The sequence below is a fragment of the Pteronotus mesoamericanus genome, unplaced genomic scaffold (genome assembly GCF_021234165.1).
Source record: "Pteronotus mesoamericanus isolate MK-2021 breed Mesoamerican mustached bat unplaced genomic scaffold, CSHL_Meso_final scaffold_174, whole genome shotgun sequence".
NCBI classification, from domain to species: domain Eukaryota; kingdom Metazoa; phylum Chordata; class Mammalia; order Chiroptera; family Mormoopidae; genus Pteronotus; species Pteronotus mesoamericanus.
In genome coordinates, this window is record NW_026555309.1 from 41182283 (window position 1) to 41209587 (window position 27305).

Sequence of the window (27305 nt, forward strand, 5' to 3'; positions counted from 1 at the left end):
ATCATCCTCGCAAATATTACTGAGCAATCACTAACAGGCAGGTGCTATTTTAAGTGCTTTTTATGGATCAACTCATTTAATCCTCATAACAACACTATCAAGTATTATTAACATCCCCATTTTCCTGATGAGAAAACCGAGGCACAGAGAGGTTAAGGGAATTGCTCGAGGTCTCCCAGTTAAGAAGCAGCGGAATCAGGGCTCAAACCCAAGCAACCTGGCTCCTGAGCCTTTGCTGCTAACCACGAGGCTGCATGTGCTAATCCCAAAATTCCCTGCCGTTTTTCCCTGCCTGGGGTCGCTGTGCTTATCCATCGAGTTCCAGCTGAAAGGGTCCCTTTTTTGCATTTCTTATTTAACTCCCCAGGGTCTACACAGAGCTAATATCTTCCCATGGGAGACTGTACTCTAGTCACATGGTGTTATAATTATGTGGTAGTCCATGAACTACTTTGTGGACAGAGCCTCTGCTATTTAGCCCTAAAATCTAAGCATCCCATACCTGACACGGGGTAAAGGCACAATAAAAACTGAATGAATAATCGGCCTATCACTGGGATCTAGGTGGCGGGGTGGTGGAAGGGGGTGAGGGGGTGTGCGTGGGGAGAAGAGAGTCATCATGGTAGTGGAGTAAAGGGACCAGATGGAGAGTTAGGAATTTCTAGCTCAAGGGTCAGCTCAACACCCAGTTCTACTGTGGCCTTGGGCTGGTCGCACAGCCTCTGGCCCGTTTCCTCTCCTGAAGCATGTGGTCAGAAAACACTCTGATGTTCTAGAATTCTCTGGGTCTCTGACTCCAGGAGAAGTAGAGAAGGAAAGGGTGAGGTGGCAGGCTGGGGGAAGATAGGGGTGGAAGGGCTGAGGAGCAGTTTTAAAGAATTAGGGGCACCACTTCCCATGCCTCCTCCAGTTTAGTTCCAATACTGAATGATTCCAGAGCTAATGCTTTCCAATCTGGTAGCCGCGAGTCACAAATGGATGCTAGGATCAAAATGAAGTAAAATTAAAAATTCAGCTCCTCAGTTGCACCAGTAAGTCAGATGCTCAACAGCCCCATGTGGCTAAGGGGTTACCACACTGAACAGCCAGCTGTAGGTAGTTCTACCACCATTTTTAGAGAACCGACCTTCTGCTGATGGAAAGCAACATCTGGTTTTTAACATCTGCACTCATCTCTGCTTGCATAAAGGGTTAGGGTCCATCTCTCATCCACCAGTGTCTTCCTGTACCTTCTCAGACTTCTACCACCTAACTGCACCGAGTCCACCCAGTCTCCACGGGTCAGCAGATCAGAAGACTTGGGTTTGGTCTCAGCTATGCCCAACAGAATGCGTGGCCTTGAACAAGTCCTTGAACTTCAGGGGACCTCAGTTTCTTCTCATATAAAATTGGATTTGGACTTGAAACTTTCTGAGCTTGTCTGCAACTCAAAAACAATGAGTTTGTACTTTTAAATTGTAAGAAAAGAAAAATAAAAGGGGGTCAACATCGCCCATCACCTCCAGCCCCAAAACTTTGATATGGCACCACTCCTAGATATGGGCAATACAACTCCAATACTCGAAATCTTGGGGAGGAATGCAAAATGGTGCGGCCACCGGGGAAGAGAGTCTGGACGTTTCTCACAGTTAAACATAGAGTAACCAAGTTCACTCTCAGGTATACCCAAGAGCACTGCAAACATATGTCAACACAACATGCACCCAACTGCTCAAGGCAGCATCATAGCCAGAGGTGTATCCAACCCGAATGTCCATCAACTCATACATGGATAAACAAATGGAGCATATAAAATGGAATATTATTCGGCCATAAAAAGGAACAAAGGTCTGATACACATGACAACATGAGTAAGACTTGAAAACATCACACTAAGTGAAATATACCATACATAAAAGGACACATATAGTGTGGTTTCATTTGTGTATGAAATATTCAGGACAGGCAGAAGAGACAGAAAATTGATTAGTGGTTGCAGGGGCTGGGGGAAGGGGATCCAGGAGTAACTGCTGTATGGATATGTGAATACACTATAAGCCACCGAATTGTCCACTTTATAAAGTGACTCTTGTGGTATGTGAAATATATCTCAAAAAAGTTGTTATTTAAAAAAATAAAAACAAAAAACTGTGGGAAGCAGGACGCAGCCGTGTATTATCAACAATTTCTGTGCCACTGCACATGTGGAGTGAGCTGGAATCTAGGGGCCCTCTTTTCGAAGGGCCTGCCTTGTTTGAGAACGGTTGCTAAGTGAATTTCTCTAGTGACTTCATCCTTTTGTCCTTGAAAAAGAAAGAAAGAAAGAAGTGTTCTCTCTTAGCTTCCCAGACGTCCCCGCATCACAGCAGCTGTCTGCAGCGCACTGCATCCCTCCAAATCTGACAGCCAGGACAATGCCTTGTTTATAATAAGTCAACCCCAAAGAACGGGCCTATTGCCAAGACCTTGGGATGCACAGCAAATGGAAATCGTCTTGGTTCTGTGTTCAATGGGGTTGCACATGTTGTTTTGGAGTTCAAGGTCACTCTGTTCTCTTAAGGGGAAGCCACCTGCCATCCTAAGAAGACTCTTGCTGTCCAAAAGAAAACTGATTCTATGCCAAACCTGAAACAATTATAGCAATGACAGAATTTTAGAATCAAAAGGAACCGCAGAGATTATTTTTCTGAACAAGTAAGTCTAATTACAAGTAAGAAGGCACAGCCAGTCAATCCAGACTTTATTACTCATTTACTGAAACCTTGTTTCTCCCCATCTTCTTAACTCTTACATGTCATTGCTCCCTGAGTTATGTTCCCCCTTTGCTTATTCCTTTTCAGGTCCTCTCTCTACCCCCTTCCTACTGCTTTTCCTTTGGTTTAAGTCCTTCTTTCCTCTTACCCTGAATCCTGCGATCACTTGCTAGCTGCCTCCTTGCCTAGGGTCTCCAGCCTGTCCAATCCATCCCCACACTCCTCCCCGTCACCTTCCTGAACCACAGATCGGATCATGTCATTCTGTGGTCTCATGGCTTCAGCATCAAGGTTAGACTCTTTCACAAGTCACCTGGGACCTTCCATGGTCTGGCCCAGTGCTTAGCATATACAAGGGGCTCAAGTATATTGGTTGGCTGGATGCTCAAATACAAAGAGTCCATGTCACTGGAACTTCTGGGGGGTGACAGAGTGATGGACGGGGAGGTGGGGGGTGTACGCTGGGGCTTGACCTTTCAGGCCAGGTAGGTCTTGGTCAGGATTGGAATCTCTTCCTCTTTGTCATGGTCATCCACCGGAAGGATATGCAGGGAAATGAGTCAACAGAATCCAGATCTCTTGGGTTTCCTTAAATGTTGACCACAGCCGTGTGATGGGGGTATCGGGGTGACTGAGGTCAAGTCCAGCCACTGTTCTCAGGTTCTGTAATGAGTATGTGGGAGGGCGGGATGAGAATGGAGGGAGCCACCTGCCTAGTACTAGTTCACGCGATGGTCCAAGACACCAAAGACGCACGGCAGAAACGCACTGCAGAGCAGGTCCCAGCTCCAGCTATGAAGCTGACAGTGCCTCTACTTTTCCTCCAAACTCAAGAATCTAAGCCGCCCTGCACACTGTCCACACGGTGCACACCTGAGCTCAGGACTGCAGTTATCTAAGACCTGGGAAGGAATGGTCTGTCTGCTTAGTGGCCTAAGTAGTGAGAAACCGTGGGCTTGGGGGCCTCTGGGCGTGCCTGACATTGTCCGGGATGTCCAAAGCTTCTGAGCCCCAGCTCCCTCATCTGTCACAAGCGTCAGGTGGCACCTCCCATGCGGCCTGTCTCCAAGCGCGCACCCTGGGCCACCATGTTGGACTCATGCCGATAGCACCTGCATTCGCACAGCCTCTCACTTACAAGCTAGCACACCTCACATCTGAGAACCTCTGACTTACTTCACAGGTGCCTGTGAGGATTAAATGACATGGGAACTCGGAGGCCTGGAACATCCTGGACACCTAATAATGTCCGTTTCTCTCGCGCTTTTATAGGTGCTTGGTCATGCAAAGAGGCCTTTATTTTTCCCCTTCCTCTCTCACCTCCCCCTTCTGAGAACACAAAAGGGCATTTCTGGGTCACCAGAGGGCTCCTCATGCGCCTTGTCCCACCCGGCCGTTCCCAGTGTGCCGTGCGGCAGCAGGCGCAGGTTGTATAGGGAGGAGGGGAGCTCAGAATCGCTAGGGTGGCCCCTCACACCAGCTCCCCCCTTCCTCAGCCACTCTTCCTCTCAAACATTGATTGGACCTCCCCTTATCTGTCAGTCCACATCAACCATCTGGTAACCCAGGGTAACACCCGGTGCCATCTGGTTTTTAAAAAAAATATATTGCTGCAGAGTCCCTCGCCTGGCGTTCTGATTAGTCGCCCTGGAGTGTGGTCTGGGCACGGGGATTCTGTGGTTAAGCTCCCCGGGGATTCTGCTGTGCAGCCAGAGATACCAACGCAGACCCACAGGGGGGTGGTCGGTCACGCCCCGAGTGTCCAGGGGGGTCTCCACTTGCCTGAAGAATGGAAAAGAGACGACAGACTCGTAGAACCTCCACGTTGCCACGAGGTCAATCCTGTTGGGGTTGGTAGCATAGTACCTCCAGGCAGCCTGGTGGAGGGGAGAAAGGAGGGACCCGGTGTCACCCAAAACTTCCCCACAGAGTCCCACTACTGTAGGACACTGGGTGGGCCCTTGACTCCTAAGGGTTTAGATGCCGGGGAGAAGCAGGACCTGGCCACCCCCAGAGAGGCTGGGGCCTGGCTTTCTGCAGCTCCTCCGGGGAGACACGCTCCCTTGGCCCCCTCCTCTTGAAGCTGCCACGGGGGCTGCAGGGGTGAGTTGGCAGTGGAGGGAGAGAGGGGTGCTGGGTACACAATCCCTGAGGGGGCAGGGACTACTCTTGTGCAGGTTCCTCGAGCCACTCAGACGGGTAGGAAGACAAATATTGTCTGTTGTGCCGCTTCTGGGTGCGAGGGACAGACAGAGATGGGGTTTTGATTCTAGCATATCGGCATCACCGGGACACTGGGATGGTTTGGGGTTTGGGCGATACGGGGACAGACTCTTGGTGACTGGAGCTGGCCTGGAAATGGCAGTGTGTAGGGTTACAACATGCACCCCCTAGGATCAGACCCACAGAGACACTTGCTACAACTGGGCACAGGTTCGCGAGGGGGTACTCATGCAGACATGAATGAGGGACCACCTCTGCCTTGGTCACCACCTCTCACTGCTGTCCCCAACCCCCAGCCCATGGCGGGGCGGGGGGTGATGGAGACGGAGAGCTGGCTGGCACGCAGCAGGGCTCATGGGTGAATTATTCAGTATCGTGCACGTGTAAGGCACCTCTGCCCGTCTTGCTTATGAGCTCGCTAGCCTTGGCAGATGGGTGGGGCCCCAGCTCCTCAGCAGTGACTGGCTAGGCTCCCGGACTCTACTAGGCTGACTCTTCCTTGCGGGTCCCCAGGTCAAGACCGAGGTGGGGAACAGAAAACTCAAATTCTTCATTGCACCCTAAAATGTAACATAACAGATGGGTTGATGTCTATCTGAGTTGAGTCTATTTCCTGACTGGCTTAGACTCTGAATGGAAGAGGGATAGGATTGTCATGAAGCATCCGCCAGAGACAGGCCACAAAGAGAACTACAGAAACACCCACAATCACCCTCAAGCACATGTGGTTCTGTGACCTGTCCCAGTTCATGGGCATGCCCTCTCCTGCATACACAGATACACATGCATAGGCACATACACACACAGGTCAGTCCCACATGTAGACATGCACATGCCTACAGGCATGCATGCACCACACACATACACACCACAGATCTAACTCCATCCAGTTCACCCCCCAGGCCGACGGACACAGACCTGAATGAGCTCAGCCGCTGGCTTCCTCCTTTTCTCAAAGTGCTTCTGCCGGTGCTGCTCCTGCACCTTGAGGGCCAGCCCAGAGCCCAGGATGCCCTGGATGGAGAAGTCAGCTCCCAGTCAGCCCCAGCAGACCCTCCGGGCCAGGGCCCCATACCCACACCCAGGCCCATGGTGACAACGCTGAGTGATGGGGAGGAGGGAAGGACTCCTCCTTCCCTTGCAGGGACTGGGCTGCTGGGTGAAGTGGAGCCTTGACGTCAGGAAGGCCTGACTCGGACACTCCAGTGGCCCTTTGCTCTGGCCACCATCTGCCACGTGAGACCCGGACCAAGCCTCCTCTGTGCCGCAGCTCCGTTTCTGGCGCAGGGGAGTGCAGGGCAGTACCTCCCTCACAACCGTGCTGAGGGGCAAGGGAGATGGTGTTCAGGAGCTGCCCAGGGAGGGGCCTGATGCAGAATCCATGTCCAGTAAACGCAAGTGGAGTTTAAAAACACTTTAACCACTGGAATCATCACCCGAGGCTTTTGCTAGAGCTGGACTTCCCCAGAAGTGTGAGGTTTTGATTTCCAGGTCAGACCCACAGGGGGATCACATGGCTGAGAGCGCATCCTTTTCAACCTGAGAGAGAACTGAGTCTCACTCCCACAGCCTGTCGCCGGGACGGAAGAGGAATCAGGTTCAGAAAGGTCACAAGCCCAAGGTCGAGCAGCCCAAGGGAGGGCTGCAATGGAGAAGGAGCGCCCCCAACCTCAGCATGGGAGGTGAAGGGGGTAGAAGAAACTGTTAGGTCAGAAGGCTCTTCTAACCCTTCGAGATGAAGAGCCAGGCTACGGAACGGCCAGACCTGGGAGGCCTGGTCCACGACCCGGTAGCCTCGCACCTGCGGAAACCCTACTGACCAGCGAAACCTCGGGTTTCTCCCCTGGGAAATGGAGGTAAGTACCGCGCCAACCTCCTAACATTGTCAGGGAGATTAAATGAGATGGTATAAGGGAAAGTATTTGGCATGATTCCAGCACACAGTAAGTTCAGCTGTGCCATCTATTATTATGTTAATATCACACTTATAGGCCCTGGGCTTGGGGAAATTATCCTATCAGGAGTCAAGGCTCGCATTTGAAGGAAATGCATTTTTTAACATAAACAAGCAGAGGACCAGGCAGGGGAAGGGAGCTCCTGTATACAAAGGATCTACAATGTGCAACAGACACAAGCTGTAATAGCTATGCATGCTGTCACAGGGGTACGAGGCTTAGCGGGGTGATTCCTTGAATGTCTAATCATCATGTTGTCCACCTGAAACTAATGCAATGATGTAGGTTGACTATAACTGAAAACTTTTTTTTAATTAAAAAAAACGACATAGGTGGGTGAAAGGCATCATTCCAGCCCCCAAGCTGCTGGGCCTCCCGGGGAGGCAGGCATGGAACGCAGCAGTCCCAGCACAGGGTCGAGACGCCTTTCCAGGGTCCTGCCCAGAGGAGGGAACGAGTAACCGGTCTACAGAAGAAGGCAGCGTTGAAACTGGGTCTTGGAGGAGATGTTTGGAAGAATCAGTCCCGGCAAAGGGACTGGCACAGCCCATGGCAGACAGGCGGGACACTGAGCTAGTGGATGGCCAGCGCGTGGACAGAGCTGGAACTCAGGGCATGACAGGGTGGAAGATGAGGCTGGAAGGCGGAGCTGGGCCCAGGAGAGGAGGGGTCCTGTGTGTCACACTAGGGTCAACATTGAAGATACTCACCGCTGGAAGGGCAAAAAAGGAGACGCCAATTAAGGAGAAGGTGGCTGCAATCAGGCGGCCTTCCCAGGTCTTGGGTGTCTTGTCTCCGTAGCCAATGGTGGCCAGTGTGATCTGAAGAGACAACGGCTCAGGCGGGGGCTCCCCAGGCAGAGGGAAACCAGGGACGCGCCCACTAGGTCCAGCCATTGGCTCTGTACTGAGCCGGGAGGGCGGGCGCTGTGACCGCTGAGAACTAGATCCCTGCAGGAGAAAAGCTGCGAAGGATCGAGGAACTTCCGTGCGGGCCCTGAGGTCTGTGTCTGAGTTAGGGTTTCCTACCTATAGTCAGTCACTCTGCACACATTTTAGCAACTGCAGACGTGTTTGTGCACGTATACACATATTTGTGTGCATGATCTGTGTGGCCATGTGTGCTTGTGAGTGCATTTACGTATATTGTGTGCATGTGTGGGCATGTCTAATATCTGCTGTGTATTCTTGTGTGTGTTTACATGTGTGGGTTATCCATGTGCACGCACTTCGGAACACAGAAGGCAGGCTCTCAGACAGGAGTGTGTAGCGCAACTGCTTCAGTTCCAATCCCGGGGCAGCTAACTGGCTCAGTGGTCTTCCTTGGATGAATTACTTAATTGCTTCACGCCTTGGTTTCCCCATTTTTAAAAAAGATCTAATAATAGTTGTTTGAGTTTAAATATGTTAAAAAAGGTAAAGTGCTCAGAGCCAGGCTCTGGAGCTGAGAAAGCCTTCAGTGGGTGCTACGCTTGGTACCCCATGTCCCTGCGGCTGTGGGGCTGTGCGTCTCTAGGTGTGTTTGAAGGTTGGGGTCGTGTGTGTGTGTGTGTGTGTGTGTGTGTGTGTGTGTGTGTCATTGTGTCTGTACATGCATGGCTGCTCACAGCCTACAGCTAATGAGGAGAGGTCCCAATTGTCCATAGGACCAGATATTCTGAGCTCTGACTCCTCATAAACACTATGGAAAGCCTGTTTACTCAACGTGCACAGACGGTGGGCGACGTCTCCCACAGGCAGGGTGGGCCATGGAGGAGGTCCACTCTCCCCATGACTGCAGAATGCAGCCGCCCAGGCCCACCCCCACCTCTCTCTGTTGTAACAGTCAACCACTTGGTGGGGGTGGGGGGGTGGACGTGGAAGGGACTTTTACTCACCAGGCCCCACCAAAGGGCATCTGCATAGGTCTCAAACTCCTCCTTCATCTCTCCTCCTTGTGCATCCACCTCCGGCACATCTTTCTCGACCAGGTAGACAAGAAATGAAGAAAGGATGAGTGTCAGGAAGCCGATGTACCAGGCGGTGATGAGCTCCTGGGGGAGCAAGCAGAGGACAAGAGGAGGGCTCACGGGGGGCCGTGGGGTGGACGCGGGAGGCAGACACGCTGGGGTTGGTTGTCTACCCAACCCAGCTTTACCAGCTCTGTGACCGTGGGCAAGTGACTCGCCTTCTCCGGCCCTCACCGGCCATCACTGTAAAATGGGGTCAGTCACATGGCCACTCTTTGCACCATCCACACAATGGATGCAGGGCTGCAGGAGGAGAGGAAATTTCCTCCTGCGGGGAGCCTGCTACCACAGCTCAAGAGGCTTTAGTGGGGGGCGCGAGGGCCTGGCTGCTGCCTCGGAGACAAGGCTCACAAGCCGGGAGACTCGTGTCTGTGCAGGGCCGGCCAGAATCAAGCTTGGTTCTACTGGGAAACCAACCATAAGGGGGAGCTAGCGTGGGAGCAACCGTGGTCCAGTGGACAGGACAGAGCTGTGGGCAGGGCCCCAGCCGGCCACCAAGTGACTGCATGACCCTGGGCAAAGGACCCCTCTTCCCCAGCCTCAGTTTCCTCATTTTTATTTTTTAATTTTTTAAAAAGATTTTATTTATTTATTTTTAGAGAGAGGGGAAGGGAAAGAGAAAGAGAGGGAGAGAAACATTAATATGTGATTGCCTCTCGCACGCCCCGCACTGGGAATCTGGCCCGCAACCCAGTCATGTGCCCTGACTGGGAATTGAACCAGTGACCCTTCGGTTCTCAGGCTGGCGCTCAATCCACTGAGCTATCAGCCAGAGAAGTTTCCTCATTATTAAAACAAAAGACTGGACCACAGAGTTCCAGAAAGTGACACGTGTATTGCTGATGGAATGCCGAGTTTTTTTTGTTAGTCACCTATTGCTCGGAAACCATATTAAAAATGAGCATAAAAACATATAAAACCTATTATGCCATGTGTATTATCACATGATAGACCAGGACATAGGAGTAAGTAAACAAGAGAAAGCTGGCTGCAAAAAACAAACAAACAAAAAACAAACAAACATTCAGGCACAATAAGGGTGGCGCAAAGGTATGGCAAAGATGGCATCACTGGGGTTTCAGACACCTGACCATGACAATCTCGAAGGCCATTTCTCTCATTCTGTCTCAAGGTCAAGGCTTAGCACGGTGGCTTGGGTGGCCAGCAAGTCAACATTATTGGCACACATGATGTGGAGGTTAAGCCTGTCAGTCCTGTTGAGTCGCCAGAGAACAAAGTTGTTCATACCAATATACATCATCTGTCTGACCGTCGGCGGCCCGTCAGCTGGCCTTCTGGGTCACTGGGATCTCGCTGACAGGTTGCCTCCCTTGGTGCCTTTGCTGCTATTGGTCTCGCTGCCTGAACTACCCTTCCCCAAGGGACCAATCAGGGCATCATCGTGCCATCTTCAGACTCATGGCACCTCCATCATGAAATTTCCTCGGATGTTTGCTCCCCCAGCTAGAGGTAGGGTTTATCCCCAGCTCCTTCATGCCTTTGCTATTTTCCAAGCAGGCTTCTCTAAATGTCTAACACTTCATTGCACTTGGGTGCTGTCAGGTCTCGCTTCCCCCGGGCCTCCCATGCACAGTGCATGCGTGTGAGCTCACTCCACAGCAGAGACAAGTTGGTGTAGATGGCGCGTGCAATCCAGCCAGCCATTCTCCTCGTCCAGTGTCTGCCCTGCAGAGGGTTCGAGAAGGAAGGCATGGATTGGATCATCCCTCCCCATGCTCATGTCCGAGCAGGAGCCGCCAGCCTCGTTGCACGTGGTTCTAACGTTTCTGTGTTTTCATACCTCCTGACCCCACATGTGAGTCAGAAGTTTCATCTCGTGCTTAACTTACAAAGAAACATGATAAGGGCAGGAAAACTGGCTGCGTTGAGTTATTAAGAGGTGGTTTAATGGTCATTGATGGGGAGGGAAAATGGGTCTCAATTCTGTGCTTTGCAGTCTTTAAAAGGCTATTCGGGGTAATTCTGCCTTTACATGATTTTCACCAGCAGCTCTGTGGCCGAGTCTGTGGCTGGTGCCTGGTGTCCGGCACGTGCCCGAGCCCCCTACAGTCAGGTCGCGGCTAGGGACTGGGGTCTAGCCACTGTGGGGAGTGATGGGCACAAAGTCCATCCTGCAGGATGCTCTAGGCCCCTCTTCCCTGGGCTCAGTGACTCCAGGCTCATGTTCAAGACTGACAGGGGCCGCCCAGCCCGCATCAGACACTGCGTGTGCAAGAAGATGTCAACACTGTTGTGCTCAGTTGTGGAGACACCAGGGCTTCTTCGTTCTGGGAGCAGAGCCTGGTCTCTCCTGTCCTTACAACTCTCATTCTGTGTCACATGGGCAGTGACCACTTATCAGCTCTGAGTTTCCCCGAACCACACCACCCTCCCACCCCAAGGTCCTTTGCTCTGATTTCTCCACACTGGCCTCAGAAGGGTTTTCCCGCCCGAGCTGGGGCACGGGGTTCCCCGTCACCTTCCAGGGCCCAGCTGAGGCAGGGGCATTAAATCCAAGTGGTACCTAAGGTTTGGGCTATCAGGGAGTGCCACAGCTCCAGGTACAGGACTCTGCCTGCCTCAGTTTCCACACCTGCTCAAGTACATGGGATGCAGGGAGGGGATCAGACTGAGTCCCACCATCCTAGCTCCTGAGGTTCCTTGGAGAGGTGAGCGCCACAGTGACCAGCAGCAAACCATTGAACGTGAGCTCTGGAGCAGGACGGCCTGGAGTGCCTGACCTTGGGCAGGTGTCTTCCTCCTTCTGCCCCTGCTTTCTTATCAGCGTAATGAGGAAACAATCATGCATGGCTCCTGGGGTGAGCTAACCTGCGTTCTAGGCACTGACCCACAGCAAGGGCACCATCTCCACGACCTGGGCATGGGCTGAGTGCTTTTCACCAGAGGCGAGTGCGCTATTATTCTCACTTCACAAATGTAGGAACCAAGTCCCGGAGAGGTTACAGAAAATCTCCAAGGTCACACCAGCGGGGTTTGGATTCACACCAGCCTGCATAATTCTGGAATTTTCTCCTCCCATCCCACGGTACCTTGCGTTAGCTCATTTTATCCTCTCAGCATCTCAGAGGGAGAGGCATTATGCTCCCTATTTTAGAAAGGAGGACACTGCAGGTCAAACGGGGTCACGTGGCAGGTCGTCTGTGTCTGGTGGAGCTGACACAGGAGTCCAGGCCTACCTGCTTCCGCCCGCCGCAGCACGCCGCTTATGCCCCTCCCCCTTCCCTGCTCCTCCTTGTCGCCACTGTCAGTGTGGCCGAATGACCCCGCTCTGGGGACACTGTGCTGGAGGAGACGCCGTGGAAAAGGCACAGGAGGTGAGAAGCCCACGTGGGCTTGTGGCCTCTCTGTGGCACCTACTTTGCTGTGGGCACAGATGGCCGAGCCCAGGAGCTTCCAGGTGCCGCCCCTCCGGTCCATCCGCAGCATGCGCAGGATCTGCAGGAAGCGCAGGCTCCGCAGGGACGTGGCCAGGACATTGCCCTGGTTGCCCACGGCGACCACGGGCACAGAGGCAATCAGCACGAAGATGTCTGGGAAAGAGGACAAAGGGCCAGTGACCAGAGCTGTGCGGGGCTACGGTGGAGCCATCACAGGCCCTGTCTGCCAGCACACGAGAGGATGGCAAGCACTGTCGTGTTAAATCGTGACATCAACCACATGGGGTAAACAGGATGATTCTGCTGTGACAGAGGTGGGAATGGGGGATATAAGGTGTAGTTGGAGCCATTCAGCACGTTTTCCCGATAAAAAGAGGATCTGCTGGAATGGAGAGGAGGCCAGAATGGCTGAACTCAAATACTTGAGGAGTTAGATGAAGTAAATACCTTGAGAGATAGTGAGCACCCCATCGTTAGAGGTATGCAAGCAGTCTGCGTGACCAGCTACAGGCTGTGGCAAAGGGGACTGGAGTATCAGTCAGGAAGGCTTGTTGGACTAAAAGCCTTTGCAGGGTCCTTCCAGCCCTGACGTTCTATTGCCCTGCATTGTTAGCGATCCCTGGGATTTAATGCTCTAAGTCCCCTAACCATCTCTGCAGCAGATTCTGCCAAGTCACTCTATGATTTTAGTAAGGTCTTCAGCTGGGAACATATGGGTCCATGTGATACCAATAGGCGTGAGTGAGCGTTTCCCCCTTCCCTGCCAGCAGAATGCCTGCACCCGAATGAAGGGGCTCAGCGACACCTTCTCAAAGCAACTTTTGAGTCCGGACACAGCAGCATGGTGGCAGGGGAGGGCAGGGGGCCAGGTTCACCCAGACCTGGGTGTTAGGATGGAATATGCTACTTCCTACCTGTGTGCCTGCTACCTGACTCAGCTCTGTGAGCCTCAGTTTCCACCTCTGGAAAATGGGCATAACGCAGTCCTATAGAGACAATTCTCAACCCACTATGGTGTCGCGCCTGTCGCGCCCACTGCAGCCGGTCTGGACATGCATGGGCAATGGGGCTGCCACAAAGACCGGCGTGCTGCTTGTCTAGTAGGGACCACGATGCTCAACATACTGCAACAGGCTGGCTTTTCCACAGCCAGATGCCAAGGGCACCCCTGCCCCATGAAGAATCACTGCTCAGTGCAGTCATTGTAAGGAGCAGGCAGAGAAGGGGGCTTCAGCCACCGGAAGAGGGGAGCTCGCGGCAGTGTGGGGACGGGCTGGCCTGGCCCCGCAGAGCCCCATGAGTTCCCAGAAGCAGAGAGTCTGCTGAAAATGTCCCCCGAGAAAAAAGGCACCATCAGAGAGGGACTCGGGCCCCGGACTCGGGTGTGGGGCTTACCCAACATGCACAGGGGCTTCCTGGCAAACTTCAGCCGCCCCCGCCAGCCTTTGTATCGGCAGCAGCATCCTGCAGCCCAGATCCTCAAAGCAAACTCGGCTCCGAAGATGAAAATCGCGAATGTTTCCTGTGTTGAAGGCACAGGAAGAGACGCAGATTAACTGGGCCCCAGGCGCCGGGACCCAGTGGCTTCTGCTGGGGTCCCTGCTCTGCTGGGGGAAGGGAGAGAGCAGTGCCCTCCACCCAGTGGGGTCAGCTCCCGTCCTCGTGCCAAGCTCGTGACACTCAGGCTTGCAAAGTGATTGCTTGTTCTTTCACCTCTATTCCTGTTCCAATGGACCATTTAAAAAAAATCCCTCCAATGTATTAAATGACCCTAAGAAGTGCTTGGGTTGAAAAGAGGTTTCAATGAAACCACCTACTAATCCCGCCCAGTGCCTGGCCCCCAGTATTGCTAATGGTGGCCAATGTGACTGAGCACAGTTCCTGGGCCAGGCCGCACCCGGACAGAGTGTTTTATAATATTACCTTCATTTTATGTTTTGAGGAACCAAGGCAAGGAATGGTTCAACAAATTTCTCGAGGCTACCAAGTGGCAAAGAAAGAACCCCAGGCTGGGACCGCAGTACAGAGTCCAACGCATAAGCACCAGGCTGCCTCCTGGGACACTGGGTCGGCGCCGCCCCCCGACCCCCGCACCTCCTCTGTTGGTCAGGCAGGACACCTTTGCCCCTCTCTGTCTTGGTGGTCTCCCTGGGACCCTGGGGAGTTGCTGCTCCACAACGATCCCAGAAGCCTAGTTCCTGGGAACGGGATTCGCCCGCTCAGGTCTCAGCTCAGGTCATGTGGATCAGGTCGTAAACACCTGCCCTCAGAAGGAACTTGCTGATTTTGGAGCCAAGGATGGCATATCCGTGTGAGGCGAAGGTCCTGCTGTTTTGTGAACCCTAACAGGGGGAGGGGTCTGGCACCTTTTCCCTGAAGAGGTGGGCCGACTCCCCTTTCAGCAAGAGCGCGGTCCTTCAAAGGGCCGGGGCCAGTGCTGTCCAGGGCCACAGGAGGAACCAGTCCTTCATGGGGCCTCTCTGCCGGCTGCCCAGGAGGCTGCAGCCAGCCCATCGGCATTCGCTGCTCACCTGGTACATTCACGCATTTCAGGGGAGGATGTGAGGAAACCGAGGGCTGGGGCACCAGGTAACTGGCTGAGAATGCTGGCCACACTGTCTCCATCCCCTCCCCCCGACCCAGGGGAGAACATAAAGTCCAAACCTTTGCCTCCCTCCTCTCTCAGGGGCCCTGATGGGAGGACTGAAAGCTTTATGTCAAAATGGGATTTTCCCTTGGCCTTGAATGGAATAAGAGACCCTCAGGGTTTATGAAGAAAAAGCAAAGGCAGGGCTTCAAATGGAACATGCCTTTGTGCTAACTTTCAGAAGATTGGGAAGTCATGCTTTAGAATTTAATGAAGGTGTATTGGTTTTTGCTCTGACCTTCTCTCTGGTCTGGAATAAGAAATGGCGCTCCTCACTCCACCTGTGCTCCCAGCAGACCTGACCGTTTGACCCCGGCATCGCTTTCTCTCCGGCCTGGACTTGGTCAGAGAGTCCAGGGAGCCAAAACCAACTGGGCAGAACCGCACCCAAGGGCAGCTGCCTTGCCTTTGCCATGGAGGCCCAAACAGAAGCATCTACCCCAGAAACACAGCACCATGGAGGGTCCTTGATCTCACCAGTAGCAGAAGCCAGTCTCCCGAAACAGTCTCGTACTCCTTGAATGTGGTCAGGACAGCCAGGATCAGGCACCCCAGGACGATCAGGAACCTGCAAGGGAGAGAAGAAGGAGACTAAGGAACGTCGAGTCCCGGCTGGACAGGGGAAGGTGACAGACGGCGGATGAAGCTAGAACCTGCATCCGACACTTCCTAACACACTGTAAGGCGGGTGGGGTTAATAGTCCAGTTAGAGAAGCAAGTCTGGGAGGAGTAAGACGCTATGCGTACTTCTACTTTATCCGTAAGTGGAATCGATTAGTTGAAATTCGAGCTAGATCACCTGGTCCCAACCTCAGAGGCTGCAGAGACCCCCGAAGACCAAAAGTTATCACACTTTAATAAATCATCAGGAATTTGAATTAATTCATAATATATCCTGCATATAGGACTATGATCTTCAAGTATATAAAAAAAGTTCTTTGGGTAAAGGAAACACAAACTCATTACAAAACTTGATCAGTTCAGTGAAGGCCTCTATCACCCGTCTTAGTATGGTTTTTGTTTTGTTTTACAGTCAATAGGTACTCAAGGAAATAACCTTTTTCTATTGGGGAATCTTCAGAATTGTTTGTAAAATTACAAAGCATTCTTCCTGCTCGAAGGAATAGCAGCCACCACACTGAACGATGTAGAGCGCTGGCCCTTGGAAAGGCTGCAGAGGGGACCCGCCTGCCCCAGGCAAGAGCAAACCGCAAACAATCCTTTGAGGCTTATCTTTGTAAGCTCTGTGTGTGGGGGTGGGGGTCGCACATGTGTGAGTGACTCATTGTTTTGACAAAGGAAAAGGGCTCTCCTTCCCAAAACAAAGAAAAAGGGCTTTCCTTCCCTCTTGGTAGAATCTTTGGTTCAATGGTCAGCCTCAGGTTCCCTGAGTGTTGAAGATGGAATTTACAAGTTAGGGTCCATGAGTGAGGCTTGGTACCATACACTCAAGCTATCTTCTCTACGGAATCTGGCTCTTCACCCTTCTAGGTTCCAATCCATGCTTGTTTGGCTTGCTTGTGTATGTGGGTACCCACTTGTTTGTTCGTTCATTCATTCTTTCATTCATTCATTCATTCAATACATATATGGCACCCAGTGGGGACACAGAGCTGGATTTGGGCAATGAATGAGCTGGACCTGTCCTCATGAACTCACAGTCCTGACAAACGGACAGCTATTTCATGGTGTAAGGTTTGGAAATGTCTGCTCCCGGCCTTGGCTGGGGACCTTAGTCACTGGCTCTAAGCTTTGGTGATCCTGATCACATTTTCTGATCAACAAACCTGCTGATCTGCAGACCGGAAGCTCTGTGTTTCCAACCCTGACTCGGAACCTATGCAAGAGTTTCAACTCCTTCCCACGTTTGGCTGTTTTACTTTAAATTCATGACTCTGACCCCTGCCTGGAATCTGCTTACCCTGAATCCCTAGATCATTTTTGCCAGTGATGATGATAAGAAGGAGGATGATGACGACGAAGGTTATGAGGTAGCAAAGCCCACCCTTTATTGAGCACTGACCACCCACCGCTTTACAGCTGTCATCTCATTATATCACCGTAGAGATGACCACACCCATTTCAGAGACAAAGAAACTCATCAGAAGGAATTATTAACATCAAGATAATTGTGTTGTCAGTAAAAACAGCACAGAGTTTGGAGTCCAAAGTCATGGGCTCACGGGAGGCTCTGGTACTCCCTGTGACGATCTCCAGTAGCTCAGTGACTTTGGGAACCCCATTAAGCCTACAGGAAAAACAAGTCTTCCTAGAGGTCACGGCTGTTGTAAGAACCACAGGCTACAGTGGGTGGGGAATTGTTGGCTTCTCCCAGTCACAGGCCCACCACTGATCTGCCAGGCCCTGGGGAACAATCAGGGAACTGAGTCCATCTCACAAAACTCTGCAGGTCCAAACTCTAGGTCCCTCAAGGTTTCATTCACTTCATTCACAGGAGCTGGAGATAAGACCTAGATTAGAATCCTCTTCTTCCTATCACACTGTGTCACCTTAGCCAAAGTATGCTATACAACTTCTCCACCTCTTGATTCCTCATCTGTAAAATGAATCCAAAAAAAATACCCATCCCCTCAACCATTCAATAATGAAATCCAGGCCAGGTGCTTAGAAGTATGCCTGGTAGATAGTTAGCCTTATAGTAATTGTTAGCTGTCATTCTGTTGTGATTTAATATCTATATATCTAGTGCTCCTTTGTCCTGGGCATTGTTCTGGCTTTAAGGATGCGAACATGAATAAAACCTAGCCTCATTTTCAAGGACCTCTTAGTCCAGTGGAGGAAACAGAGGACAGTCACAGGAGAGTTTAGTTGAAGTTATAGTCAGAGTGTCCACCACATGCTTTGGGAGCACAGGATGGGAGGCATTGAAGAGGCTGCGGCCAAGGGGTTGGAAGGATATCTGAGGCTTAGTTAGGGTTGACTGATTGTCCCAGTTTACCCAGGGTATTCCTAACGCTATGCATGTTGATCTGGCCCATGGCTCCCAAGGCATCGTGCACATGGATGGTGCAAAAGTTCATGGGCACACAACCTGGTTTGATCTCTTCCTTTAGCCAGGGGTGTAGGCCTTTTATGACCTGGCCTTTCCCTCCTCACAGCTTCACCCACTGCCTCCCTATCCCAGGCTGGCTGTACTGAACAAAAGCATTTCCTCAAACCCTTTGAGTCCGTGGGCTGTTCTGATGCTCCCCTTCCCTGCCCACCATCCCCACAATCCCCTTTCTCTGCTCGCGAATGCACTGGCAGTGCCAGTCATGTTTGCTCCTAGATCTTTTCCTGACCCAGCTGCTCAATGCACACTCCCCTGGGGGGTCCCTCCCTTGAAATCAGAGAAGCCCTAATGCATTTCCATCCCCGTCCCGACGATGACCCTCGATCATTTTATAATATTTTATCATCATTTGCTCACACTGTGTAGTAACAAAACTACTGTCCTAACACCTGACACCACAATCCCCATCAGGGTGAGACAGCCTTTGTCTAGTGAAATAGCTTATGGCTCCAAGTGTGGTGCATGTTGTCACCCTAAACACATGGGACTGATAAACTTCTCACCAATAATGATTAAGAAATCAGAGCAGGGAGTTGGTCTTGAGAGCTGGGAATGATAAAGAAGAGGATATGGCCTGGTCACATGCAGAAGGAGTTTTAAGGATGAGATTGTCTAAAATTTTAAGTTTATGGTCCTGCAATGCACACCATCAACCACAGCCTTGCGGGAGTGGCTCTGTCTTGAGTTGGCATCGAACGTGGAGCTGAAGCCCGTGGCGGGGGAGAAGGAATAGCTCGGTGTTCCACAGCTGACTAATTCAGAGAGAACTGGAGCCAGACTCTGAGACTCTCACTACACTCCCTCTCTGGAATGTATGTAAACCTTGGGGAGACTCTACGAGGAGTGTGTACGGTGGGCATACCCTAAGGTTGCTCCCAATGAGTCACGCCCCTGTATCAACGTAATCCCCATCCTTCAGTGCAGATGGCACTTTTGACTTGCTTCCAGCAACAGAAGAGGGCAAAGATGATGGGCTGTCACTCCGCAATTAGGTTCTGTGATGCAGCGAAGGCAAAGAGACAGACATGCATGTGATTGCGTTCCTTCATATAAGACTCAATCTTAGCAGAATGGAGTGAGAGGGTCTCCTGCTGGCCTTGGAGTGACCTGCTATGTTTTCAAGGGGCTACAATGCAAGAAACCATGGTGGCTTCTAGGCCAGTGTGTAAGTGGGACCTCAGTCCTACAACCACAAGGACCGACAATCAGGTGAGCTTGGAGGAGAACTCCCAAGCTCCAGAAGAGAATACTGCCCAACCTCAAACTGCTTTGTGACACCCCAAGTTGAGGATTCAGTGAAGCTGTGCCCAGCGGCCCAACCCATGGACACTGGGAGACAATGAACATGTTTTGGTATAAGCCACTGATGCGTTCAGTTTTGTAGAGCAGGGTAGCCCCCGCCCCCCGCCCAACCTCATCCATCAGACCCCGTCTGGGCTGCACTTGTGTGTATGGTCTGTGAGACTCTGCTTCTTGAGTGCGGAGACTGTCTTGCTTTTCTCTGTACCCCAGTGACAATCTCAAAGTCTGGCACTTATGAAGAACCCCTAAGTGTTTAGAGAATGGATAAGAACAATTTCGGAGAGGAGCAATTGCCTTTTTGTTGGAATAAAATGCAAAGGATATAAGGTGGTTTTGGAGAGACCAGGCAGAGGGGATATGAAGCACTTTGTGGGCCAAACAAAGAGTTTGGACTTTATTCTGCAGACGATCTTTAAAAATATATATATATATTTATTTATATATATATCTCCCCACACCCACATCATCTGTATCTGTATTTACATCCATATCAATATCCAAATCCACAGCTATATCATGTGCATCTGTATCCCTACTTCTCCATAGCTACATCATTGATATCTACATCCATCTCCACACCTATATCGTCTAGTTCTGCATGTTATACCTCCATCAGTATCTTTATTACCTCCGTCGTGATTGACAAAGACTAGCCCGTGACAGGCCAGCAGTCAGGAGGCCACCGTCATAGCTGCTGAGAGAGGAGGAGGGCTGCACTGGCGAGATGACAAGGGTCCCATGAGAGTGAGCAAGGGCCCCGGTGGTCTCAGCAGGACTTGTGACTCATGGGACGTGGAGCCTCTGCAGGGTCTTGGGGGTGGGGGACAGGGTGGACAAGGGCTGGTCACAGACATCAGGACTGATAAAGGAGGCTGGGGACCTGCTGAGTTTGAGGCTCACATGGCAAGAGCCAGCCGGCTGATCAGAATTCAAGTCTCAGGCCTAGGGCAAAGGTCGGCATTGGGGTCCTCCATACCTTTCAATGGTTACAGTCTGGGACCAAAACACAGTTTCAGCCTGGTTCCCCTGGGCAGGCAGGGTGCAGAACCAGACTTCCGCCAGCGGGAGGCAGCAAAGGCCGGGCGAGCTTCGCATCTCCTCGTCCCCGAGGAAGGAGAAGCACCAGCAACCCCCGGGGCTTCACTTTCTGAGATGTGACAACAACCATTCATTTATAAAGCCAAAAACACCAGGAAAGCTCCTTCACCTGAGAAGAGGACACGCTTTTGGCCTCTGGCATATTGCAATTTACTTTTAAAATATGAACTGGATTCGGGGGTGGAAGTGAGATGTGTGGCTTGCCGTGGTCACTCCCCCGCTGCTCTGGCTCCTCGCGCCCCCTAATTACTCCTTCCCTTCTCCGGCATGCGCTTTCCCTCTCCGTGCCTTGCCTGCTTCCTTCGCCCCCCTTTTCTGTCACTGCCCCCTTTCCCTAACTTCTTTTCTGGCCCTCTCACCCCCTTCCTCTCTCCTCCTCCCCCTCTTCCTCCTCCTTCCTGGGCTCCTGGCTCAGCATCTCCCTCCCCTCCCCCACCCCCACCAGGGACTGAGCCAGGGTTTCTGGCTGAGTCTTGGGCAGAGCCAACAGCGGCCCTTCTGTCTGCAGGGTCCGGGCTGTCTTTGTAAATGAGCCAGCCAGTCAGGGTTAAGGGGCTCAGACAAGTCCATAAACCAGACACCAGACACCCTCTCCTACCTGTAGGCAGGGAGGGGGCGGGGGCTAGGGACAGAGGGCAGGAGGAAACAGACACGAAAGAAGCTGCTTTGTAGCTGCACTTGGAGTCTCCAGAGCGAGGCCCGGGGGCCAGGAGGAGAGCCAGTGCTCCCAAACCCCTGTGTGAACCGGGATGTGCAGACACTGCAGAGCCAGCGAAGGCAGAGCTGAGCCCTCTGACGGCCCAGGTGTTGCTGACATCATAGCTCACCTGTCGGGATCCTCAGCCACCACCACGGGTCCCTGCTCTTGAGCAGAGACGAAACCTTCAGCTCCGCCTCCGAAATGCCCTCGAGGTAAAGCACCCACTGTGCACCAGGCATTTCCTTATTCCTCAAGTCAGCCTGAGGGCTTCTGGGAATCCCAGTGCCCAGCCCCAGGTAGGGGCTGCAGAAGCTCCAAGCCCAGATCTGCCTCCAGCTCTGCTGTTTGCTCGGGCAGGAGCCTAGAGAGGTCCCTTCTTCCCAGGCCTCTGCGTCCGCATCTGTGACAGAAGGGGATTGAGAAAGATGACCCGAAAGGCCCCCAGGGCCGTTGCTAGGGGTCCAGGCGGGGAGGCCTGGAGGAGCCTTCAAGATATACAGGCTTGAGGTCCCATCTCTGCTGTCACGCTGTCACTCACCACCCTGGGGACTGTCCTCATCTGGGAATGGGAATGACAATGGCTCCTAACACAGGGCTGTTGTGAGAAATAAAGTAGACAATGCTCATAGACTGTAACACCGCGTTTGGCACAGCACCGGGCCAATACCTGCTAGCGACGGCAGGAGAGAGCTTTAGCTCAGATGGGTTGGGCTGATGGCTGAGTCCCACATGACCGATGGAACGTTCTGCCATTTCCCCAGACCTGGGGTTCCATATTAAGAATGGGTAAATCAACTAAAACTTGGAAGAAGCCATAGCTGGATGCTATTTGAGTCCCATGATGCATTGCACCATCTATACCAGTCTGAGTCACCATTCGGCTCCTTCTGCAGGGCCCCTTGTCACTATTCTTGGATCCATCCAGCCTCCAAAAGAAGACCATGGTCGTTTGGTTGGGGGGAGAGGTGGGGGTAGGCTTCTGCCTGAGGACAGGGTTACCAGCCTTCTCTGGAACGAGCAGCTCTGTCCCATGCTGTGACGTCCTCCTCACTTGCGATATCATGAGTTGAAATATTCAACAGTTCCATTAACACTGTTGCCAATACACCCCCCTCCAGCACCCATGTTCATGTGACACTTCCAGATAAAGGCGATGCTATCCAAGCTCTGTCAGGTCACATTCTTTTCTCCCTAAGGGCTGGAGACATGAGTCTCTAGGTCCATACTGCCTTGTCCAGCAGGGCCCGAGGACCAGGCTGGGTGGCAGACAGCAGGGAATTTGAGCCAAGCGAACGGAGAGTCACAGGCCATCTCTGGATGTTTCCTTTTTTCCCTCCAGAACAAGCCGTCTCTGATACATCCTGAGATGTTAAGGTCAGCCTGGTCCCCAACCCCCTCTCCCCCGTGAATGGCATTCAGCTCTTCCTGGGCAGTGGGCTTCCCACGTATCAGGGCTTGCTAAGGACTGCTGTATCTGCAAAGCTGGCTTACCCACAGAGCATTTTTATTCAACATGGAAAAGCTGTATTCTAAGATAGTAGGTGCTATGAAGTGATGCGAGGCTGTACTTTGAGCATTCTCATCTTGCAGGCACCTGCCGTGTTCTTCTTGTAACCAGTACCGAAAAGGAAAAAAGTAAAGGTTTCGGGATCTAATGGTACCAAGCAGACTTTACGATGGTGTCCAGGAACCTGTGCCTCCTGCTAGTCACACACGTGGCTAATTCCCGCTGCTGAAAGGCGGCTGGGACCTGGGATGCGTTACTCACCAGCAGAATATAGTGGGATGTCACTTCTGTGATTAATTACAAAAGTTAGGACGGCCATCTTGCTGGGGGGGCAGTCCCTTGCCAGCTTTGGTGAAGCTAGCTGCTGTGTTGGAGAGGCCCACGTGGTATGGGACTAAATGTGGCCTTCAGCCAATGGCCAGCAAGGAACCAACTCCTTCCAACAACCAGAAGAGGGAGATTGGGAGAGAATCCTTCCCCAGCCGCACCTTCAGATGAGCCCCCAGCCCTGGCTGACACCTTCGCTGCAGCCTCTGGGAGACACCCTGAGCCCAGGTAAGCCACCCAGGGCTGGCACCCAGGTAAGCCGTGCCTGGATTCCTGATGCGCATAACCTGAGGTCAGGAATGTGTGCTGTGTTAAACTGCTAAGTTTTGCAGTAGTCTGTATGCCGTAACAGAAGACTTACCACCTAGAAACCAGATGACCTTGGGCAGGTTTACTTTTCTGAACCTCAGTTTTTCCTCTATAACACAGAAGGGACAATTCAAAGGATCTTCGTTATCTTAGTCTTCAGCCCAGTCCTTGTAGCTAAGAGATGGCACAGCACAGCAAGAATCCTTATAACCAAAAACCACTTCTCTGAAGAGGTTTCCTTGCCAACAGCCTTGACGGCGTCACAGCAGCCTGTATCTTCAGTGTGCACAGCTCTGCAGGTCAGCCTCTGCCTCCCCGTTGGGTACGGCGTCCAACAGTACGGTGTGTGAACCATTTGCAAAGTCAAAAGGCAGAACTTAACAATAGATTCAGGATTTCATGAAGTTGACGGATATGAAGGTGGAGCGTTGTTCTAAATAAGAAAAACCATTAACAAGTGGCAGTCTTACTGGAACAACTGAAGACAAATCAATTATGACTTCAAAGGATGAAAGATCTCATGCATTCCTTCCTCCCAAACGTTGAGAAAATAAAATGTGAAGTCATACTGTATTATCATGTAATTTTGGCATAAAAATATATCCCCAAATTAACACTTGATTCAGTCTTTGTTCATGCTCACAATTAGAGCGTTGTTGCAATTATAACCTCAACTCTGTTGACTATGAGATACAATAAACATTTTTCACTACATTTTTGTGATAAAGCACAAATATGATATTTTTCTTCACTGTTTGGTATGAAGTTTGGTTCCCATTTTCGGCAGATTCTCTTTAAGTAGATAGTCACTGGTTCCCATTAATCATGTGGATCAAAAGAAAACCAAGTATGTAAACTACCTAGAATTTTGGCAAAGAGGAGGCATTCATTAGACGCTAGTTTCTTACCTCTTATCACCTTACGCTTAGAGAGGAGAGTAAAAACACTGCCTTATAGTCACCCTCTGTATCCACGGGTTCCCCATCCACAAATTCAACCAACTGTGCATCAAAAGTATTTGAAAGAAAATGTTAGGTTGTTGCTGACATGCACTATGTAGTTAGGCCTCCAATCGTAGTGTCTGTACTAAACGTGTACTGACTTTTTTCTTCTCATCATTCCTTAAACAATACGGTATCACAACTATTTACACAGTATTTACATTATGTTAGGTATAGTAAATAATCTAGAAGTGATTTAAAGTATACGGGAGGATGTGCTATGTTACATGCAAGCAGTACAACATGTCATATATAAGGGACATAAGTATCGCTTGGGTGTTGGTGTCCACAGGGGTCCTGACACCAGTCTCCCACGGATACCGAGGGACAACTGTATATAACAAAAATCAGTGATCTTTAAAAACCTCCATGTTCTTGAAATGAGGTAAGAAAATGTCAACAGAACTCATAAATAAGCACGCACAAACCTCTATGTGGATCTTTGTCTCTGTCTATCTCTAGCCCATCCACATGGCCCTGCAGATCCACAGGCATGGGACAGAGAAGCAGGCGTGACGACCCAGACTCCCTCTTAGCAACACCCCTGTTGATTGGATACCTGAAATATTTAACACAATGAGAGGAACAAAAAGGGGCATACTGATGTTCGTGGAGGAAAAGAAACACAAACTCAGGGAAAAGAACACAAATTATGACTAAAAGTTAGTATAGGACCTGCAGTTAAGCCTCGTTCGTTTCACAGTGAATCGACCTCTGGAAACACTGGCTTACGTTTCACGGTTTGACGCGCCCCTGCAGTTCTTCCTGAGTGTCCTGTCTTCTCACTAATGGTTTCTAAACAAGCCAACCGCTCTCTTTGTGCGCACCGTGCGGTCTCGGGAGCCTATTTGTGACTGACACTGTGTTACTGTAGGCTGCCAGGCACACTTCATGCCTTGACCAAGTGCCATGGGGACCACCTGTCAGGGAACAGCCAGGGCCCTGGGGCCGGACACGGCAGGGTCTCTGGTCCAGCCTCACCATGGGGTTTCTGCTTCCTCATCCGTAGAGTGGGAAGAAAGCGCCTAATTCCTGAGAGGATTCAGGAAGACGAGAGATAGAAAATGCTACAGGCAGGCAGCGGGCACTTGGCCGTCAGTCCTTTCCATCTCGTTTGTTGATAAGCAGGTCCATTTATAAAATATTTTGAATTGGGAGCATAAATTTAGAAATGAGTTTAAATTTTGACAACAATTTTTAATGCTGTGTGACTTCGGGTCAGTTACTTAACCTCTCTGATTCTCCAATCCCCTGTGTTCATTATAGGGGAAAAGTACTCAGCCTCACAGAGTTGTTGTGAAGTTTACATATGCCTCATTTCCTCCTGTAAAATGGGAATAATAAGATCCTAAGGCTAGTGCTTGACAAATATTAGCAATCATTATTATTATTAGTGACTGTTATTTTTTATTATTCCATAAAACACAGTGCCTGGGAAATCTGTAATTTCTTAATAACTGGAAACACTGTCATTATTACAATACATTTGAAATTCAACAAGCATACCATCTTTGGGTAACTCTACTAAGAAATACTATACCATTTCATCATCTCTCAGACGCAATTAATTGTAAGGCTCATAACTGTATAGATTACTAAGAAAGTGAAACTGCCAATTAAATCATTACAGTCATTGATTGTATTTCATCATCCTCACTTCAGAGATGGTGAAATGAGCAGAAATATGCATTTAGCATTGATGGAACAGAGGCAGATAAAACCGCCTTAGAACCAAGTCCTTGAGGACAAAGCCTTTAACAGGACAAGGTGTTAGGAGGACTGCAGGTGTGTGGGCGGGGCTGGAGGCGGCTCCTGCGTCCCCAGCACCAGCGAGGCACCCACATTCAAGTGGGGGCCCATGTTTATTTGGCCCACGCCCTTCTATTCTTATTGAAGCTGCTACAGCTCCACGTTTGTTTGCATCTCCACGCATTGCACATCTTCCATTTCACAGGAACGAAAAGCCCCATGTTTTCATGGAACTGAATTTCAGCAGCTCGCCTGGGCGCGCAGAAAGAGAGGGTCAGGCGCTGGGATTCGGGACCCCTCCAAGTGTTCCTCAGCGCTGCACGCATCCCTTCGTTCCTGGTCTAACCCCAATGGCACCCCTATCTAGAATGGCCTGGCTTTCAATCCAGACTCTCTTTCTCGTGCGCTGACTTCCAACAAGACACTCCATCCTTTAAAAGAGAACGAAGCCTTACACCAAAGGCCTAAGGCACCTCTTCTGGGACCTCGAGCCGAGGGGCAGAGGTTCTGGGTGAACAGGGAGCATGTCTTCCCAGCAGCTCTGAAATCATTGCAGATAGGCATGATCTTCATCACCCACATAGCGGCCAGTCTTCTCAGCCACCTTCAGGCTGCAGACTGTGGGAAAAATGTCAGTGTGTAACTGGTGGATTACTTTTCTTACCATGCCCTGGAGACTTTTCACATTCAGATATAAAAATCGGTCCTCTCAGACAGAACGAAAGCAAAAGGTGTAAACATCTCGTATTTTCTGATCCCATTAGCACCTGCCCACTGTTTCTTTGGAGAGCTGAACACAGATGCAAAATAATGTCTGGGTCCCCTGCCGTTTCTCCCCCCTCAGATTTTTTTCTCTCTCTCCTTTTGGAAATCTCATTAGAATGGAAACATTTAGTGGCTTCAAGTTTCCAAAATGAGAGTGATTTAAAAAAAAACACACAAAAAAACAGTGTATCCCACGCTAGTAACTGCACAGCAGACACACATCTGTTTGCCCAGCTGCGGGATGCAACAATAGCCATCAGGGATGATTGTTCTCAGCAATTTCCCTGTCTCCTGGGGCCCCACGTTCCTATTTAAATGCTCCTGGACTGTCTATGCACTCACTGCGTCCTTCCCTCAGTACATGGTTCCTGGGCGATTACTCTGTACCCATCCCTGAGTCAAGGTACAGAGTGGACCCAAGATTCGGTCCTGCCTATGAGATATTTCCGGCATATAGGGGCACCAATTATTCCAGTGGAGCGAGCCAGCACTCAAGTGGACATGGCCGAGG

General features: G+C 51.0%; 1 protein-coding gene across 1 annotated transcript in view; it reads right to left on the reverse strand.

Moving 5' to 3' along the window:
• KCNQ3 (potassium voltage-gated channel subfamily Q member 3) overlaps positions 1-27305 on the reverse strand; it is a 192580-nt gene that overhangs the window by 18300 nt on the left and 146975 nt on the right. Inside the window, exons 2-8 of the mRNA XM_054590500.1 lie at positions 15441-15531; positions 13712-13838; positions 12297-12469; positions 8787-8942; positions 7621-7731; positions 5874-5969; positions 4515-4609 (exon numbers count right to left, since the gene is read on the reverse strand). Coding sequence (XP_054446475.1) covers positions 4515-4609; positions 5874-5969; positions 7621-7731; positions 8787-8942; positions 12297-12469; positions 13712-13838; positions 15441-15531 — 849 coding nt within the window. The remainder of the gene's footprint in view (positions 1-4514; positions 4610-5873; positions 5970-7620; positions 7732-8786; positions 8943-12296; positions 12470-13711; positions 13839-15440; positions 15532-27305) is intronic.